Genomic DNA, 20,213 nt, shown 5'->3' on the forward strand with positions numbered 1-20,213 from the left:
GTCCGTCATTGGTAAAAGTAGCTGTTTTTTTGCCAAAGAATCTGCTTAGTCATTTCCTCCATACCAAAGCTTTTTGGTCTTGGTTGGAGAAATGGACACTTTGGTCTGCGTTCCTCATCACAGTGACCCAGCTCACCCTGGAAAACAACCCAGTACTTCATGACCCTGGGTCCCTGCTGCTCGAGTGCAGCCCCCTATCTGGGCTGTTTGTGTTTGTGTGAGGACAGTTCTGAGGAGAGCAGAGCACAGAGCAGCTGTAAAAATAGACATCTTGTGGTTTGTGAAGCCCTCCTCCCCTTTCCACTTTCTCGCTGTCGCTCACACACTTAATCTACTGCGCTGTTGAAATGTGGAAAGAACAACATTTAGATCTTTAACTTAAAGCTTCCCAATGGTTTTGGCATTTGGGTCCCCTTCAAAGCAGATTTTTCATAATTTTTGTTAGGAATGGGTGAGTACTGATACAAGGTATCGGATACTGGTGAAGGCAGCCAATGCTAGCCACCGGTACCTAAAGGGAGAATTTGCAGTTTTCAAACTGCTAGCAAGATTCAAATGTAGCCTCACTCCAGTCCTCCCTCCCTCCTCGCTTCTCTGACCAATGCTGCGCACCTCACAAAGGTGAACGTGTACAAGACGTACGTGCATTGTATGAACGTGAATAGTAAACAAGCCGATCTTAGCCATTGCTAGCCGTTTGATGTTGTTTTTGTTTTTTTACAATGTACAATCAATTAAAAATCTAAATTTTGCGTCGGTACTAAAAAGTGCTGGGCGAGTATGTGGTGATTCTCATTCTTCCGACGGCAGTTCTTCCTTTTGCAGTGCGTGTTTGAAGCTCTGGTTTGCGCTTCCCCTTATGCCCCAGAGCTGTCGAAATCCTTCTGTGTCACTTGTGTTGCTAACCAGAGGTATATAGTCTTTGGCAGCCATGCAAACAAGTGAGGCTTAGCGTGTGCGTGTGGATGTGCAGTTTTTCTCGCTGTTTGAGTCACAATACAACTGTTCCCCTCAAACCAGAATACAAATGGTTTCATCAGTCTATTCATCTTAAGTCATCTCTCATGTAACGGAAAGTGCAAAAAGACAAACATAATACAGCACTCAAACATTTAAAAAAAAAGCTTTATTTAGAGACAAGTGGTTTCTCTTTTCGCAACGGATGAGATTCATCCCCGCCAGAAAAAAAATTAAGCATTTCCATTAATTTACGTCAACCTCGTGAGTAAGGCTTATTATTTTGTGTTCGTGTGTACTTTCACAATCAAGGCAATTCATTGGCTACCTTGTTGTTGTCAGAGTGTATCCTGCTGATTGCACAGCCTCTTTCCAAAATGTGGTCAGACAAACAAACTTGTTTTTTTTAGTTTTTATTTGCAGTTGTTAACAGTTTAACTTTGGCAGAGGTGCTCTAAACTTTCTCAACAGAAATGGTTGTCAATGATCACATTCACCGATAAGCAAAATATGATAAACAGGACACAGTCTGACATCACTTGTGATGGCACACTCACATCATTCTGGGAGGTATTTGACTAGTATTTGGCTTTAGATGCTGTTTGGGGGAAGGAAGGAAGTAATCAAGGATCGTTTTATATAGTCTTTTTTTGTCCACTGTTTTTCTCTTCCCCCATACCCTCCCTATGTGGCTGGAATAGAGGCATCCATCCAGACCATCCAGAGCAGTGTGCATGGAAGTGTAGACTTACTTGTTTTCCTTCTCCAAACTTGACACTTTCAAACTTGTGTTTAATTCTAAGCAAGCAGCCTGTCTGACAAGTGCATGACATTTGCCGGCTTGATGCTGTTCGCTTGTCAACTCATTTGTCAGTCGAGCAGACGTCCCCTTTTTCCAAACCTGAAAACATGGACGGCTTGTGTTTAGTGCATAGCTGCTCAGTAATTTGATGGCTCACTTAGTTTACTTCAACACGTTATCATGACCTCTTACTTGCTAGAAGTATTTACAACAACATTACATGTTCAGGTTCTTTACAAGTCCACAGGAATTTAAGGTCTAAAAAGAAGTTACACTTTTCCTCGCACCTCCTCCCACCCTCCTCCCTCTCCCCCTGTCCCTCTCTCTGTACAGATGTGGAGCAGATGGCCATCGACTGGCTCACCGGAAACTTCTACTTTGTAGATGATGTGGACGACAGGATCTTTGTGTGTGACAAGGATGGAGAGACATGTGTCACCCTTCTGGACCAGGAGCTTTACAACCCCAAAGGCATTGCCCTGGACCCCACCATGGGGTCAGTGTGATGATTTTTCTCCCGTGTACATAAACCCACTTGGAATGCTCCCATGATCGGTTCTCCTACTTAAAAAGATGAGAGAGGCTTGTAATTTTCATCTTAGGTATACCTCACCTTTAAGAGACAAAATGAGAAAAGAAAATCCAGAAAATCATATTGTCTGATTTGTAAAAAAATTATTAGCAAATTATGGTGGAAAATTAGTATTTGGTCAATAACAAAAGTACTTCGTTATATACCTTTTGTTGGCAATGACAGAGGTCAAACATTTTTTTAAGTCTTTACAAGGTTTTCACACACTGTTGCTGGTATTTTGGCCCATTCCTCCATGCAGATCTCCTCTAGAGCAGTGATTTGGGGCTATCGCTGGGCAACAGAGACCTTCAACTCCCTCCAAAGATTTTCTATGGGGTTGTGATCTGGAGACTGGCTAGGCCACTCCAGGGCCTTGAAATGCTTCTTGCGAAGCCACTCCTTCGTTGGCGGTGTGTTTGGGATCATTGTCATGCCGAAAGACCCAGCCACGTTTCATTTTCAATGCCCTTGCTGATGGAATGAGATTTTCACTCAAAATCTCACGATACATGGCCCCATTCATTCTTTCCTTTACACGGATCAGTCCGTCCCTTTTCAGAAAAACAGCCCCAAAACATGATGTTTCCACCCCCATGCTTCACAGTAGGTATGGTGTTCTTTGGATGGAACTCAGCATTCTTTCTCTTCCAAACACGACAAGTTGAGTTTTTACCAAAAAGTTCTATTTTGGTTTCATCTGACCATATGACATTCTCCCAATCCTCTTCTGGATCATTCAAATGCTCTCCAGCAAACTTCAGACGGGCCTGGACATGTACTGGCTTAAGCAGGGTGACACGTCTGGCACTGCAGGATTTGAGCCCCGGTAGCCTTTATTACTTTTGGTCCCAGCTCTCTGCAGGTCATTCACTCGGTCGCCCCGTGTGGTTCTGGGATTTTTGCTCACCGTTCTTGTGATCATTTTGACCCCACGGGGTGAGATTTTACGTGGAGCCCCAGATCGAGGGAGATTATCAGTGGTCTTGTTTGTCTTCCATTTTCTAATAATTGCTCCCACAGTTGATTTCTTCACACCAAGCTGCTTACCTATTGCAGTCAGTCTTGCCAGCCTGGTGCAGGTCTACAATTTTGTTTCTGGTGTCCTTTGACAGCTCTTTGGTCTTGGCCATAGTGGAGTTTGGAGTGTGATTGTTTGAGGTTGTTGACAGGTGTCTTTTATACTGATAACGAGTTGAAACAAGTGCCATTAATACAGATAACGAGTGGAGGACAGAAGAGCCTCTTAGAGAAGAAGTTACAGGTCCATGAGAGCCAGAAATCTTGCTTGTTTGTAGGTGACCAAATACTTATTTTCCACCATAATTTGCTAATAAATTCTTGAAAAATCAGACTGTGATTTACTGGATTTTTCCCCCCCTCAGTTTGTCACTCATAAGTGAGGTATACCTATGATGAAAACTACAGGCGGCGGTACGGTGGGCGACTGGTTAGAGCGTCAGCCTCACAGTTCTGAGGACCCGGGTTCAATCTCCGGCCCCGCCTGTGTGGAGTTTGCATGTTCTCCCCGTGCCTGTGTGGGTTTTCTCCGGGCACTCCGGTTTCCTCCCACATCCCAAAAACATGCATTCATTGACAACTCTAAATTGCCCGTAGGTGTGACTGTGAGTGCGAATGGTTGTTTGTTTGTATGTGCCCTGCGATTGGCTGGCAACCAGTTCAGGGTGTACCCCGCCTCCTGCCCGATGACAGCTGGGATAGGCTCCAGCACGCCCGCGACCCTAGTGAGGAAAAGCGGCTCAGAAAATGGATGGATGGAAAATTACAGGCCTCTCTCATTTTTTAAGTGGGAGAACTTGCACAATTGGTGGCTGAATAAATACTTCTTTGCCCCTCTGTACAAAGCACTTGTTGCAGATTTCATAGGGCACAAAACCGCCGCCTCTCTGCCACTGCAAAATTGCTGCTGCTAATGTTACAAAGTCTTCTCTGCTGAGCCCCCGTTAATCAGGTCTTGTGTGTGTCTCTTCTCAGAAAGGTGTTCTTCACAGACTACGGTCAGATTCCCAAGGTGGAGCGATGCGACATGGACGGCCAGAACCGGACCAAGCTTGTGGACAGTAAAATTGTGTTCCCCCATGGCATCACGCTGGATCTGGTCAGCAGGCTGGTGTACTGGGCTGATGCCTATCTGGACTACATCGAGGTGGTGGACTACGAAGGGAAGAACCGGCACACCATCATTCAAGGCCTGTTGGTAAGAGCATCTAACAATATGATCACCCCGACGTGTCTGCTGTCTGCTTAGTGAAGACTGGGCGCACAAAAGATGAGGGCATTTTGCTTTTTCAGCAGCTGATTAATCGTGTCTAATATCAAGGTGGTTAATGTTCCTTGTGGGTTGCCTCTGAAAGCCGTTACCATGACGTTTACTGTGATCTCTGGAAAGTAATGTCTTTCATTTATAGTCAGTAAGCCTCAGGGCACAGACACACACACACAAACACAAGCACCATGCTGTGTGTGTGTGTGTGTTTGTGTGCGTGTGTTGTGTGTGTACACCCGTTCTCATCAGTGTCCTTGAGCCGACTTAATGTTAGAAGGATGACAACATCATAGTGAATGATTATCTTAAAACTCAACTCAACTAAAAACATGCAGCGTAGGTTAGTGATGAAATAAAAATATTCCTACTGGACAATTCATTAGGTACACCCCTACAACCTAAAGAATTCCGATACCAGTATTTGGAATCTGCCTTTAAAAAGACAATACTGCTTGGTTGTGATTTACACTATACGAGAGGTACTATTCAGATGATTGTATTTATAGTGGTGTAGAACTGTTCTGCATCATACTGAGGTTCTAATATTTGGCTGGTCTCACGCACCTGTAGCTAAATATTGTCAGTAGAGATGGCCATGTGAAAAAAGGTTCAACAGTCAATGATCAATTATTTTATATTCTAAATATAATTTTTAATGGGATGTGAGGAACTTGAATGTTTTGAATTCCTACTTTTCTTTCCCATTGTTGGGTTGAGCAGAATAATGTTGATTGGAGTAGTTGTGCCATGACAGAGGTTTGCATGTCATTTTGGGCTTCTTCAGACAGCAAACTCTTTCAGATTGAACCAACAGCGCCTCTGCTTGTTGCAAGTAGTGCCTTACATTTTTCTTCAAGTGCTTTTAACTGCAGCACAGTGAACGAGTGGGTAGCTTGTCTGCCTCACGGTTCTGAGGTTAAGGGATCCAATCTTGACTCTGTCACCTGTGTGGCATTTGTTCTCCCTGTGCAGGAGTTAGTTTTTTCCAGGTACTCAGATTTCCTAGCACATTCTCTTATTTATTTATTTATTTATTTGATTGTTCTTTTGTTTGTCAGGAACAATGCAGTCCAACATAGTTACAAGCTTGCAGTTAATGTGATGCATAGTAGGTTTTACACGATCAAGATTTTTGGGGCCGATCACCAATCAGCGAGTTTAAAAAAACGATCACCGATCTGATCACAAGATGGAGCAATGTGTCTGTATAAATGACCTGTTCATTTACTGTATATATTTGTGATCTTAATTGCTAAAAAAAAATATATTCACCAAAAATAATGTATCTGTTCTTCTATTTCAGCCAGTGAGGCATAATGATAGACAGAACAAATGATAAATGGTCTTCTATTAGATGGCAGGAAGTACATAGAGTAATTAATGTCTCCACTTTTTGCGACATTTTTGTTTGTTGGTGTGCCGTGAGATTTTTCAATTGTAAAATATGTTCCTTGGCTCCTTAAAGGTTGGAAATCACTGCTCTAGTTAGATCGTGTATTTTAATCAGTCAGGTCAAACCAACATTACAACATGACAGAAATAATGGGTGCTAACTTACTGTAATTAAATTACTTTATTGTAATAAAATTACTTCACCCACACCGAAACCTTAGAGCAGGGGTGTCAAACTCATTTTTGTCACGGGCCACATCGCAGTTATGACTTCCCTCGGCGGGCCGCTACGACTGTGGACCCATATAAATTAAAGATTACCTCATATACTGTAATTACAGTACACACAACACATTGATGAAGAACCAGTTTTGAAATCAGAAGCCTATAAATACATGTTTTTCAACTATTACATTTCTTTTCAAATGGGGATTGGTAAAAAAAAAAAAATGCTATTACACCAGAACACAATTAGCGATTTTGATTTGCTTTCGCGGGCCACATAAAATGATGTGGTGGGCCGGATCTGGTCCCCGGGCCACCAGTTTGGCACCTGTGCTTTAGAGCATGATTCGACAGAACGGCGGCATGTTTACGTACAACCGTTAGTACTAGCAGTAGCTTGCTAGGCTGCATAACGTTTTGTTGCCTGCTTGCGAGCCTTATCGTATTAAAAGTACGTGAACATACCTCAAGCAAACTTTAAACGAACGTCCTCCCCTGTCCTGAGCACCGGTGACCACCAACACACGTTTTCTCCCATTTTGTCCTTATAATAGTCGGCACGATCCACTCTTGTTGCCACGGTAACGAGTGTATCCGGTCGCATTTGAGTTCACAAGATAAAGCCCAATGATCGTAAAAAACGGAATGTGGTGGTATCGGAATACAAGATTTTATGACATTAAAGCCGACCAGCCGATCAGCATAAAATGCTAATTATCGGCCGATACCGATCAGGCCAATAAAATCGGAATAAAGTCTAATGCAAAGAGTTTATAGCTAGTGCTAATTCTCAACTCCAGTCCCCGGTTGGGCTCTTCCACAATTTCAGTCCAATATAAAATATACATCAATAAAAAACATTGCAGTACAATATAAAATATGCATCAATTAAGAACATTGCAATACAACATAAAATATACATCAATTAAAAAGACAATAACATACAAATCAATAATTCATTAATCCAATATTGCATTATTGTAAAATCTTTACTTACTCACTCTCCTTCCCACACAATACACACTATTTAGAGATGAGTACAGTTTTGTTTTTTTCTTTAACCAGGTTTTCATTCAGGTGGTGAACATCTTTAAACTCTAAGGTGGATTTTATTTCTGATGCCAAGCAGTTCCAGAGTTGACAACTCTTTCTTTGAAGACTAGATTATCCTTTGTTGGCTGTTTTGTGTGTCCACAGGTGTACCCTGCCTCTCGCCCAAAGTCAGCTGGGACAGGCTCCTCGTGGCCAAAATGAGGGCAAGGGCTATAGAAAATGAATGAATATATATATGCCGAAAGTCAGCTGGGATAGGCTCTAGCATAGAACTCTCGACCATAGAACAAGCGCTATCAATGTTGGACGGGTGGATGCTTCAAGAAACAATTAATTGTTAACCAGTTCAACAAAATCAAACAAAACAATCAAATAATCAATTGATAAATTGCAATGCCAAGACTGTAAAATGAAGGAAACAAATATCAGCATATAAACATTATGTTGAATTAATGCAACTTATATAATGTTATAAAAGCAGCGTTTTGTATCGCTTTTGTATTAGAACTTGCAGGTGTAGCTAATGTTGCGTCCAGCCTGTGTATATCAAAGCCAGTCCAGTTTTCTGCGTCTACATTACAGAGGATAATTTGGGATGAGCGGGAGAAAAAGTGGTGTCCTTAAAATTTCTCAATCCTTGTGTCAGCATAGCAGCGCCATATCTTTCAGCCTGTGATAGCGTGATAATCAGTCTGTGTGTCTCTTTTACTGAGCTCCCAGCTTAAATGTGTGTGTGTGTGTGTGTGTGTGTGTGTGCGTGTGCGTGTGAGTGTGTGTGTGTGGCTGCATCATTAATTGACCAGTTAAGATCTGAGAGACCTTCTTCCACCGTTACATTTGTGCCTTTGAGGATGAGTTGTCCATCATTGTGAGAGCAGCAAACAGCTTTCATTTTTCGCTCTCAACTTAAAGACAGTTTCAGTTGCTGAACCCTGTTCTGCGTCACATGGTTGAGTTCAACAGGCTACCATAGCAACAGTACCTCTGCCACATGCTTTTTGGCCTGTAGGACTTCGGAGGCAGCTAATGTGTACCGGCTAGCCAAGCAGAATATGGCTTTTGTGGTCGCTGAGGAAAAAACTCGGGTGTGGCCATGGAGAACGACTTCCAGACAGCTCAGAGGAAATTCTGGTCCACCATCCAGCCTCTCAGGACGGGGAAGCAGTGCACCATCAACACTGTATAGTGGGGATGGGAATTGGTGACTTCAACTCGGGACGTTGTGAGTCGGTGTGCCGAATACTTCGAAAACCTCCTAAATTGTACCGACAAGCCTTCCCATGAGGAAGCAGAGTCTGGGGCCTCTGAGGCAGGCTCTCCTATCTCCGGGTTTGAGGTCACCAAGGTGGTTAAAAAGCTCCTCGGTGGCAGGGCTCTGGGGGTGGATGAAGTCCGCCCAGAGTTCCTAAATGATCTGGATGTTGTGGGGCTGTCCTGGCTGACACGCCTCTGCAACATCAAGTTGACATCGGGGACAGTGCCTCTGGATTGGCAGACTAGGTTGGTGGTCCCCCTTTTAAAGAAGGGGAACCAAAGTGTGCTTTCCAACTGCACTCCTCAGTTTCCTTGATTAGGTCTATTCAGAGGTTTTGGAGAGGAGGGTCTGTCTCGAAGTTGAATCTCGCTAAACCAGTCTACATGTGTTTTGTGGACTTGGACAAGGCATTCGACTGTGTCCCTTGGGGAGTACTTGGAGGGTGCTGCTGGAATATGGGGTGCCAGACCCCTTAATATGGGGTGTTTGGTCCCTGTATGACCAGTGTCAGAGTTTGGTTGCATTGCCAGCAATAGGTCAAATACGTTTCCAGTGAGAGTTGGACTCCACCATGGCTGCCCTTTGTGACCAATTTTGTTCATTACCTTTATGGACAGAATTTCTAGGCGCAGCTGAGGTGTTGAGCGGGTCCGATTTGGTGGCCTCAGCATTGTGTCTCTGCTTTTTACAGATGATGTGGTTCTGATGGCTTCATCAAGCTGTGACCCTCAAGTCTCGCTGGAGCGGTTCGCAGCAGAGTGTGAAGCAGCTGGGGTGAAAATCAGCACCTCCAAATCTGAGGCCATAGTCCTCAGTCGGAAAAGGGTGGATTGCCCTCTCCGGGTCGGGAAGAGAAAAAGCCACTGATGAGTAGCTTCTGGTGTCTCTGGAGTCCAAAGAACCTCTTGATGCAGTATCCTCCAAATGTTCACAGTGATGCATCAAGCTGTATTTTGGCCACCTCAGACAAATCTCACAAGGAGAAACATTTGCAGTAGTCTCAGAAATACATACAGACATAATACAGACTGACTTGGGAAAAGAACAAAACATCTGGGCTGCCTTTCGTTTCGTAGCATGCTAACTTACTGTGTGCATCTGACGTCTTCTTCTTCTTGGCTGTGTTGCTTCTTCGGTTCAACATCTTTTTTTGGTCCCTCCATTTGTTTGATTTTGCTGCCCACACCGAATGTGAGATGCAAAAGGACAACTAATACTCTCTGAGACACTTAATGTGATTGTAAAGATAACTAGCATTTTAAATGGTAATACTAACCGACTGAAATTGTATCACGGATTATCAGCAAACCACAAACCCTTCCGTCCCCATAATGTTTAACTCATGATCCCATATCACAACTATTTCTTGATAGCATACAAATATGGTCCCTCGGGGTGGGAATTGGTATAGTGTATTGGGAATGGTACTGTATCAATTAAAGCAATTTAACTACAGTACTGTGATCTTCTGGCAATGTGGCGACGATGTCACCACATTCTATTTTGTAAATCCAATTTCAACTTTTATCTTCATGCAGATAAAGTCTGTTTAAACCGAGAACATTTTGCATGAACATAATTTTGATTGGGCCCCCATTTGGTGAGAGATGTTCAAGCTGTTTTTCATGTACTGTTAAAATGTGAGGCAAAAAAATAAATAACAAAACACATTCTGTTTTTATTTCTTGTCCAAGATTGAGCATCTGTACGGGCTGACCGTATTTGAAAATTACCTCTATGCCACCAACTCGGACAACGCTAACATGCAACCCAAGACCAGCGTGATACGAATCAATCGATTCAACAGCCCAGACTACCAAGTGGTGACACGGGTGGACAAGGGAGGCGCGCTGCATGTCTATCATCAGAGACGCCAACCACCCGGTACACACCATTTTTTGTCATTTTGCCTCACATAACAATGCATGCGAACACATTGGGTTTTTATGACGTTTTCACTTCTTCAGTCCGAAGCCATGCCTGTGAGGTGGACCAGTTTGGAAAAGCGGGAGGTTGCTCAGACATCTGTCTGCTGGGAAACGGACACAAAACCCGGACATGCCGGTGTCGCTCCGGATTTAGCCTGGGAAGCGATGGAAAGTCTTGCAAAAGTAAGTGGCGTCATGATACGGTAAGTCCAATATAATAAATTATGTGCGAAATATTGGCGCCGCACAGAATATAACCTAAAGTTTCAAAGATATTGGGGGTGGCAGTAGCTCTAATCTCTTAAGACTTGAGTTTTGAAACACGAGGGTCACAGTGGACAAAAAAAAAAAAAAAACTTAAAACAAAAGTACAATGGCAGCTAGGTGTTGGAAAGGTGCTAGTCTGCTTCCGGACTACTGTCAAGGTGCCCTTAAGCAAGGCACTGAACCAAGTCCCCCTTGCTTAAGAAGTGCACCACTGTTTGTGCACCCCTTTCACTCTGACATCTCTCCTTGCATGCCTGCGTGTGTGATCTGGTTCTCTTTGTGGTGTGCAACACAAATTTACAGCAGTGTGAGTTGAATGTTCCCTCGAGGGATTATAGCGTATAATAAATGAATAAAACATGAACAAATTTTCAATGGTCAATAGGTCAAGTTACAGGTATGTTTTTGACAAATCTTCACACTGCAAGTGATTATTTACCAATACAGAGCAAACAACCCGATGGATTTTGAAGGTTGTTCAACTTAAATTGCTTGAGGTAGCCTCACTGAACAAAAGTCTATTCAGAGATGTAGTCCACTGAGAAGCTTTGAAAGAAATAACTGGTGGTCATTGTGACAGTCTCCGCTGATCTTGTCGCTGCTATGTGGCCAGCCAGCCAGCTTATTATGTGTGGTTTTTTTAATTCTATTGAAGACTAAAATTTATAAATTTATTTATGTACCTCCTGAGGCCAGACTGCCTATGAAAATGTTCAAAATGATTTTACTAATGAAGAGTCATTCAAATAATATTACATAAAGCTTCCTCAAGAGACAATTGAGGCCCACTTGATATTCATTGCTTTTCATAAAAAAACAAGGCTTGAGTTAACATCTAATTTGCTTATTTGATCTAACAAGCAGATGTGTGCAAATGATTTCCACCTTTCAGTGCTGCTATTGATTCTTTGTTTTACTTCAGAGCCTGAGCATGAGCTCTTCCTAGTCTATGGTAAGGGACGCCCGGGGGTCATCAGGGGCATGGACATGAATGTCAAGGTTCCGGATGAATACATGATCCCTATCGAGAATCTGATGAAGCCCAGAGCTCTGGATTTTCACGCTGAGACCGAGTTCATTTACTTTGCTGATGCCACCAGCTATATCATTGGGCGGCAGAAGATCGATGGGACTGAGAGGGACACCATTCTGAAAGAAGGTGGGTTATGGCACCTCTTGAACAAAACTGTACCACAAGTAACACAGGAGACCTAATTCTGATTTTTTTCCCCCCCAGGGATCCACACGGTGGAGGGTATCGCTGTGGACTGGATGGCAGACAACTTGTACTGGACAGATGACGGGCCCAAAAAAACCATCAGCGTGGCTCGGCTGGAGAAAGCCTCCCAAACTCGCAAGACGCTCATTGAAGATAAAATGACTCACCCTCGTGCAATCATTGTGGACCCTCTCCATGGGTAAGTGAGATGGAAGTTATATGGGAGTTGTATTCTACAGTCGAGCAGTGATTCCAAACTATTTGACTCAAACTGAAATTACGGACACAAATGTACTAAGTAACATTATCATATACAATACCATACAAAATGTTTTTGGTACTTTGGCATTAACTTTTGTTTGTTTTTGCATTGCTATAATAAGTATACAGCATATACAGTAGAATGTCACTCAGTACCGCGTAGACTTTCACCTAAACCGTTAACCGTTAAAGATAAAGAAAACGTGCACGCATCACGCATTCTGGGAGGTGAATGGATGTCGTGACTGAAATGGTGAAAATAACTTACTGTAGCTGCACTTTTTTCCAAAATTCTTTCTTGGTACGTGCACTGCTTTTTACAAAGGTTTTGTGGAATTCTAAATATTTGTCCTACTATTTACTGTGTTTAGTATGACTGCTAGCTAGTGGCAGCCCAACACTTTTGCGCAGTGCTGTACATATTTACTTACCATTGTGGGACATTTCGGTACATTAAGATGCATGAACATGGTAAAGCAACTCTCCAGAACTTTTCAATAACCCTTCCTCTTTATGACACATTCCTTTACCTCAGATGTTTTGTCTATAGAACGAATCATGTACGGACAATTTACTGATACTGGGTGCACTGCATATCAGGACAGTAAAACTGTGCATTTTGTGTTGTTAAAGAATGGCCCAAAATATTGCTTAATTGACAAAAGGCCATGCCTTTTCTCAAACATAGTTTGGAAATTGCTTCTCTCGACAGTAAAGATCTAAGGTAGAATTGCTGGTAGCTTCACGATCAATGGTGCTACTGTGTTCCTATAGTGTTTGTGTGTGCTTATTTGTGTTCACGGAAAGTACTTTGAGCAATAATAAATGGCCATTATCTCATTTAGTCTGCCCGCTTACAATCATCGTCCATCATATCTTGTTAACCCTAATAATAACAACTACAAGAACGCTCACAGAACTCTACCAAGGCTTATGTTAATTTGGATGAGCTCTAAAGTGTACAATTTCATAGAAACTAACTCCTACCTATACAGTGCCGTGAAAAAGTATTGCCCCCCCCCTTCTCAAATTTGTATATTTTTGCATAGTTTCCCCACTTTAAGATCATCAAACAAATGTAAATATCAGAGAAATATAACCCAAGTGAACTTAAAATGCTGTTTTTAATTGGTGATGTCATTTATTAAGGACAAAAGTTACCTGGCCCTGTGTGAAAAAAGTAATTGCCCCCCTTGTTAAATCTTGAATTAATTGTTGCTAATCACAACTTTTGATTAGACTCATTGCCAGTTCTAGAAAACGGTTGATTTCAGTTGTTGCTGCTGAGGATGGCACAACTAGTTCTTACGTTTAGGGGGCCATTACCTTTTCATGCAGGTAACCTGTTCAAGGTTACCTGACCCTGCCTGGCCCTAAATTTTTCCTCAACAAATCAAATCACCTTTTAAAACCAGCATTTTAAGTTCACTTGGGTTATATTTCTCTGATATTTACATTTGTTTGACGATCTTAAACATTAAAGCTACAAGAATTTGAGAGGATGCCAACTCTTTTTCACCGCACTGTACTTGGCTTTTGTCACTGAGAAATTGTGCAAAATGTTAAAGTGTACTCTCAATATTAGCAGCTATGGAATACTAATTCCTGGTTGCAAATTTTAATCTTAGCAATTATGGAAAGCTAATTCCTGGTTGCGCATCTTTTATCAGTTTTTTCGTCTTTTCATCTATTTTAGAGGAACGTACAGTTCTTCGTAATGTGACAGTGACTTTTTCTCTGCATGATGAAAACTGTCCTCACTGTTTTCCATGATATATTTAATGTCTTGGAAACTCTTTTTTAATCTTCTCCTGACCAATACATTTGAACCATGATATTCCTTTCTGTGCACCATGACCTGTGCTGTAAGATGTGACTACAAAAAGCATACAAGGACATCATAATTTTATTTGGCGTTAACCAGTGGCACTTTAATTGGTGACAGGTGTGTGCTAACTCCCCTTAAACGTGAGTTTGAATGTAACTGGTTAATTCAGAACACAACCACATCCCCATGAGGGTTATGAGGGTTTTCACACTTGTGTAACAACATAATCTCAGTTTTTTTATTTGTACTTCCCCTCTCTAAAAGATTTGATTATTATTCCCCCCCCCCCAATCATATTAATGGTGGATTTTTTTTTCTTTAATTATTAATCTTATAATATCCCCCCCAAAAATTTTGGACAGGGCTGTGCAGACCTTTTATATCAACTGTATCTCTGTCCAATGGCTTAGTAAAACACAGGCACGTCTGTCTCTCACGCTGTCATACAGAGCATAATCTGCCTGTGTATGGATGATGACCTCCCTGGCTCTCTCTTGAGAACTACGTGCTTGAAAATACAAACACACACACACACATGCACGTGCGCACACACAGACAGACACGTGCACACAAGTGCGCGCGCACCCACACACACACACACACAAACACTTTGGTTTGCTGGTGTGATGTGTGGTGATGATGCTACCCGAGGGAGAGCCACTAGCCTGCACTAATGCTTGAAATCCATCAGACTCTGGGAGAAAAGGCAGGAAGAAGAGACATTTGCAGGAAGGGAAATTAAGACAGATGGGATAAGGAAATGCTTTGTATGAACAAAAGTATTGGGACAGATCATTTAGTCCTTTTGATCAATTGATTGTTCAGGAGCTCCACAAGGACTTTTTTTTCCTTTTGAATTTGGATTCTTCATCATACAAAAATATTTTGGGTATTTCTATGGGAACAGGTTGGGGAAGGATGTTTACTGTTCCAGCATGACTGTGCTCTATTTTACAAAGCAAGGTCCATGAAGCTTCCATCATTGGCTGTGTTTCCTGTGGAAAAATAAAATACTTTGGTTGAAAAATCCCACAGACACTCTATATATTATGGCAAAGTGTAGACTCACTAGTATTTTCTACCATCTGCATGTACATCACCTATCCAACTAAATGCCAGGCCCCAGTACTTCAGAGAGTACCAGTACCCAGATTATTGCACTACAAGTCACTTTAAACTGCATACATTTCTTGAAGTCTCTGCGCCCTTTGCACAATGGTCATTGCACCGGACTATTGTTCTGTTAGTCAGTGCAACTGCTCTAATTGCTAATTTCAAAATTGTCCCCAAAATTTTTTTTTATCGGCATTACCTGATTGCTAGCAACCTTTTATTGCTCAGTGACTGTTTTTTTTTCTTCAATGTCTATATGTCTCAAAAGTATTCTCTGTCAATTGACCGGAGACAAATTCCTCATGTGTTTTGACATACTTGGCAAATAAAGATGATTCTGATTTTGATTCTGTCCCCATTGTGTATCAAATATTACCCAGCCATCCATTTTCTATACCGCTTGCTTGTCCTCATTAGGGTCACGGGTAGGCTGGAGCATGTCATGTCAAGCCAAGACAATCACAAGGCACATATAGACAGACACACAACTTCTTCTTATTCATTGAACCTAATATCCATCTTTTTGGAATGTGGTAGTAGGCCGTAACACCTGGAGAAAACATGGGGAGAACATGCCAGGCCAAAGCCGAGATCCAAACCCAGAACATCAGAACTATGAGGCAGATGTGCTAACCTCTGCTTCAAAGTTCTGCCATCTAATGTTTATTATATTTCTTAAAACATACAGTATTTATAATTGGCAATTATGAAGAAAACTCGTCTGGAAATCCCCAGAGACAAACTATGTTCTTAGTGTATTGTACTCTTAATGCATCTTTATGAAGTGTCAGAGTTTCCATTAACGCCAACAAACTGGTGTCCATCCTCCTCTGTCTTCTGAAGGTGGATGTACTGGACAGACTGGGAGGAGGATCCCAAGGAGAGCAAACGAGGAAAAATTGAACGCGCTTGGATGGATGGCTCCAACAGAAATGTTTTCCTCACCAGCAAAACTGTGCTGTGGCCTAACGGCCTGAGCCTGGACATCCCACAGGAAATCCTTTACTGGGTGGACGCCTACTATGACCGCATCGAGATGGTCTACCTCAACACCTCAGAACGCAAGGTCAGAACTCGTCGCCATCGCGTTATTGGAGGCCTTTAGTTGAAATGTACTGAGCTGACAGTGCTTCAACTGTTAGTGACCTCATAAGGAAATAACCTTACAGCAGTGTTATATACTGTATTTTTAGTGGCATGTTTAGTTTATCATTTGTTAATTAATTAATATACAAATTGTATGGTTTATTGTGATGAAAATAATCTAAATAGTTGAGATACTTTAAGCACTATTTTAAAATGTAAACTATATCCAGAGGTTCTGATTTGTTGAATAGTGGCTAGTACCGATGTTTTTGTTTTTTTGTTTTTTTTAATGGTGCATTTACAAATCAATCAGGAAGCCTTTTATTCTCAGGTGTTTTAATGGTTGTTTGGTAATGGGCCCCAAAATGTTAACTGCCTAGATTTATGGCGTCATTAACTATAAACAGTCAGAGGTTCGAGGAAAGGTCATCACTGTCACATTTTATCCTCTTCCCCCGCTTTTCTCAAACGGATAGACGGTGTACGAGGGCCAGGAGCTGAACCATGCCTTTGGTCTCTGCCACTATAAACACTTCTTGTTCTGGAACGAGTACCGAAGTGGCAGCATTTACAAGTTGGACACCACCACTAGCACTGCCACCCTACTGCGCAATGAAAGGCCGCCCATTTTTGAAATACGCATGTATGACGCTCAGCAACAGCAAGGTAGACTGTCTCTCATACAAGCTGGTTCTAGTGTCCGTTGTCTATGGTCTCATTGAGGCCTGTGTGTTTATGTCCCTTCACATTCTTCATCTCTAGGTTCTAATGCGTGTCGTGTGCACAACGGAGGCTGCACCAGCCTGTGCTTGGCCATACCAGGGGGCAGGCAGTGTGCCTGTGCAGAGGACCAAATACTCGACTCCACTGACAACACTAGCTGCAAAGGCAAGTATCAGCTTTGTGCAATTCGGTTTATGCCTAAATGTTAGGGAAGATTAGTGATTGCAGTAAAACAAGCACCTGTTTCGTCACTGACCATAACATTAGGTACATCCCGACAATTGAATGAGATCCACTACAAGGGCTCTATCAAACATTACGCCTTTAAAAAGGACAGCTAGAATGTCTCAGACCTCTGGAAAGACCAAACAATGTCTGCCTATCTCATCTGCTAAAAAAATTTTTAAAAATAAAATAAAAATCAGGGCTTACGAGGCAGTGTAGTTGTCCTCCATGCCTGTAGTTGCAGTATTGCACATTAAAATTGGGTGTAGCTGGGTCTATGCCCTACTTGGCCTCAATGCAAATATATTGCGTGGTGTGAAGGGTGAAAATAAATTACTCTATTGACACCTTTATCGAAAATCTACTTGAAAATTGAATTAGTTCTTCCTTTAGCCATCCTTCTAGTTGGAATCCCTAGTTTGCCTTGGTCTAGAACATTATTGATGCACTAGTTAGCCTTGAGGTCTATCAGAAAGGTTCCAAAACTGGTGTCACAAAACTTATATTTCACACTGTTGGATTTATCTTACCCAACATTATAAAAAATAGACACAAAAGGAATGAAGACGCTGGTTTCTTTTTCTCATGAGGAGGGCGTATGGGAGATTGTTCAGATCACAGCCTCTCAACACGCTCTAAACAATCCCTCCCGTCGCTCCTGCATTTATTTGAAAATAGGAGGGTTTTTCCCAGACATAATGTTCTAAACAATAAGACACAACACAAAACATTGGACCAACACCTGTCACGTCCCCGACCACATCCGATCACGTCCTTGGTCCAGGCGCCCTTCCATCGGATGATGCTGAGTCATCTTTTCGAAGGCGAGACATCTAAAATCGTCCATAATACTAATGCAAGCTAAGCAAATAAATGATAACTTCTAGAATATATTTAACATTTCCCTCCTGTTTATCATGTATTTGCACAAATTCTCATATCATCTTACAGTCACTTCATTTCGATTTTTAATTGTAGAATCATTTTTATGAAATAAATACATTTACACTCAGAGTAAACTTGTCATACATGAATGTTGTAGTTTAAACATCGTAATCACCTGGATCAGGAAACAAATCAGGTAAAACAACATCATCATCATCATCGTCATTATTATCAACCTCCAATAAAGGATAAATCTGCTCCATACGGTTCCATGTGGGTTATGGCTGTGGTGATTAATTTACTGATTAATGCCCAAATGCATGGGATACAACAACATCCACACAATGTCAGAATGGCTGCAAAAACAGCAATTGATATTAATATTGGTGAAATTAGGGTTTTATATTTACCAAAAACGTCCATTCAGCTGTTTCACAAGGAGTGTTGATTGAGGGTCCGTAGACCATCGATGGCTCTGGTCAAGCTGCCATCTGAAGCAGTATTGTTTGTTCTCCAAACATACCGCAAACACCTCCCTCTCTTGCGAGGAGCATGTCGACAGCTATGCGGTCTTTGGAACGTCCTTGAGCTGCTCGTGCACAGCTTCCAACCCACTCTGAGTCCAATTTCCTAATCTCTGTACATTGAAGTGGATATAGTTTATCCCATCAACATTTTTATTAATCGTACACCAACAGCATATGAAGTATTCAAATCCTCCTGCAACTTGGTCAGCTAATTTGTATTGATTAGGAACCCCACGAGGAACACCATGTATGTTTTATGTTGGATAATTTTGCCTCTGCCAGGATAAATCTCTTTTTTGTCAAGTATGTCCAAAACACACAAGGAATTTGTCTCCGGTAGTTGGAGCCGCTCTAGTACAACAGACAGTCAATTTACAGAACACTTTGGAGACATAAAGACATTGACAAAAAATAATTGTGCAAAAAGATGCAGTCCTCTAGCAGCAGTTTGAATGACTAATATCGCAATAGTCCGGTGCAAAGATCATTGTGCAAAGGGCGCTGAGACTTCAAGGAGTGTATGCGGTTTAAAGTGACGAGTAGTGCGATAATCTGGGACAATGGTTGTGCAAATGTTGCAGATGCTCCTCAATCAGTGTGCAAATGGAATAATACAATCTTGTGATAATTATGCCGGAACTATGCGCAACAAAGGCCTGGGACCCATGCAAACAACACAATCTTTTCTCGCTACATTTGCTGCTTGTTCCATCAATAGTAACCAATTGTTATTTTGTCCTGAAACTCCTGTGACAACAAGGAACCAATCATCAGTAGTTATGTTGTTAACCATTAAAATTTGTCTACCTTTCTTTGAAGTTTTCAATGGCATTTTTGGTTTAACACGGTTCCTATAACACAATACTACTTGGAAGTGGGGATCTTTTCCACCAGAATAGGCCCACAAGCTCACTATCAAACACATTGGGTGACTTGTATTTCAATATTAAACTATGGGCCGTCAGGCTGTACCCCGCCTCCTGCCCGATGACAGCTGGGATAGGCTCCAGCACGCCCGCGACCCTAGTGAGGAGAAGCGGCTCAGAAAATGGATGGATGGATAAACTTCTTTCTTTGTTCTTTTGCTGTTCTTTTTGACCAACTGGACCAATCATAACCTGTTTCACCAATAAGGTGTTTCCATTCAAAACCTATAGTTGCATACCAGTCATATCTAAATCCCCAATTCTGCCCATTCTCTTGAGCATCATTGGTGAGAGCCGCATATGGAATTATGATTAAAGCAGCTTGACTTTGGGGGCACAAAATATTAAACCGTTTTGCCGCATTTGGAGGCCATGCCCACAATTTTGATCATCAGCTGTACTCCTTTTAATACGAGTTAATGATTCAAAAAAATTTTTTTTATTATTATTATTGGGTTCGTCATATTGGTCCAGTTGGTAGGTGATTTTCTATCTAAAAAATGGGTTTTATCATTGAGGGTGGGACGTCGCATGTACCACAAAAACAAAACCAACATCATAGTAGCCAAAGTTGCTACGTAACAACTTATCAAATCTCATAACCAACGTGGGTGTGCCTTTCTGCTGAGTTCTCACTAAAAGGGTTGGTGTCTTTTTTCTTCACTGACCAGCAAGCGTTTTCA

The 20,213-nt window shown here is 41.8% G+C and overlaps 1 protein-coding gene across 2 annotated transcripts in view; it reads left to right on the plus strand.

Moving 5' to 3' along the window:
• Window positions 1-20,213, plus strand: part of LOC133483605 (low-density lipoprotein receptor-related protein 1-like) — a 129,022-nt gene that overhangs the window by 52,477 nt on the left and 56,332 nt on the right. For both annotated transcript variants that reach the window (XM_061785037.1, XM_061785038.1), the window contains exons 7-15: window positions 2,093-2,255; window positions 4,326-4,548; window positions 10,237-10,426; window positions 10,510-10,653; window positions 11,660-11,896; window positions 11,975-12,155; window positions 16,002-16,224; window positions 16,721-16,910; window positions 17,007-17,132. In XM_061785037.1, coding sequence (XP_061641021.1) covers window positions 2,093-2,255; window positions 4,326-4,548; window positions 10,237-10,426; window positions 10,510-10,653; window positions 11,660-11,896; window positions 11,975-12,155; window positions 16,002-16,224; window positions 16,721-16,910; window positions 17,007-17,132 — 1,677 coding nt within the window. The remainder of the gene's footprint in view (window positions 1-2,092; window positions 2,256-4,325; window positions 4,549-10,236; window positions 10,427-10,509; window positions 10,654-11,659; window positions 11,897-11,974; window positions 12,156-16,001; window positions 16,225-16,720; window positions 16,911-17,006; window positions 17,133-20,213) is intronic.

This window comes from Phyllopteryx taeniolatus, chromosome 9 (genome assembly GCF_024500385.1).
Source record: "Phyllopteryx taeniolatus isolate TA_2022b chromosome 9, UOR_Ptae_1.2, whole genome shotgun sequence".
Taxonomy (NCBI): Eukaryota; Metazoa; Chordata; class Actinopteri; order Syngnathiformes; family Syngnathidae; genus Phyllopteryx; species Phyllopteryx taeniolatus.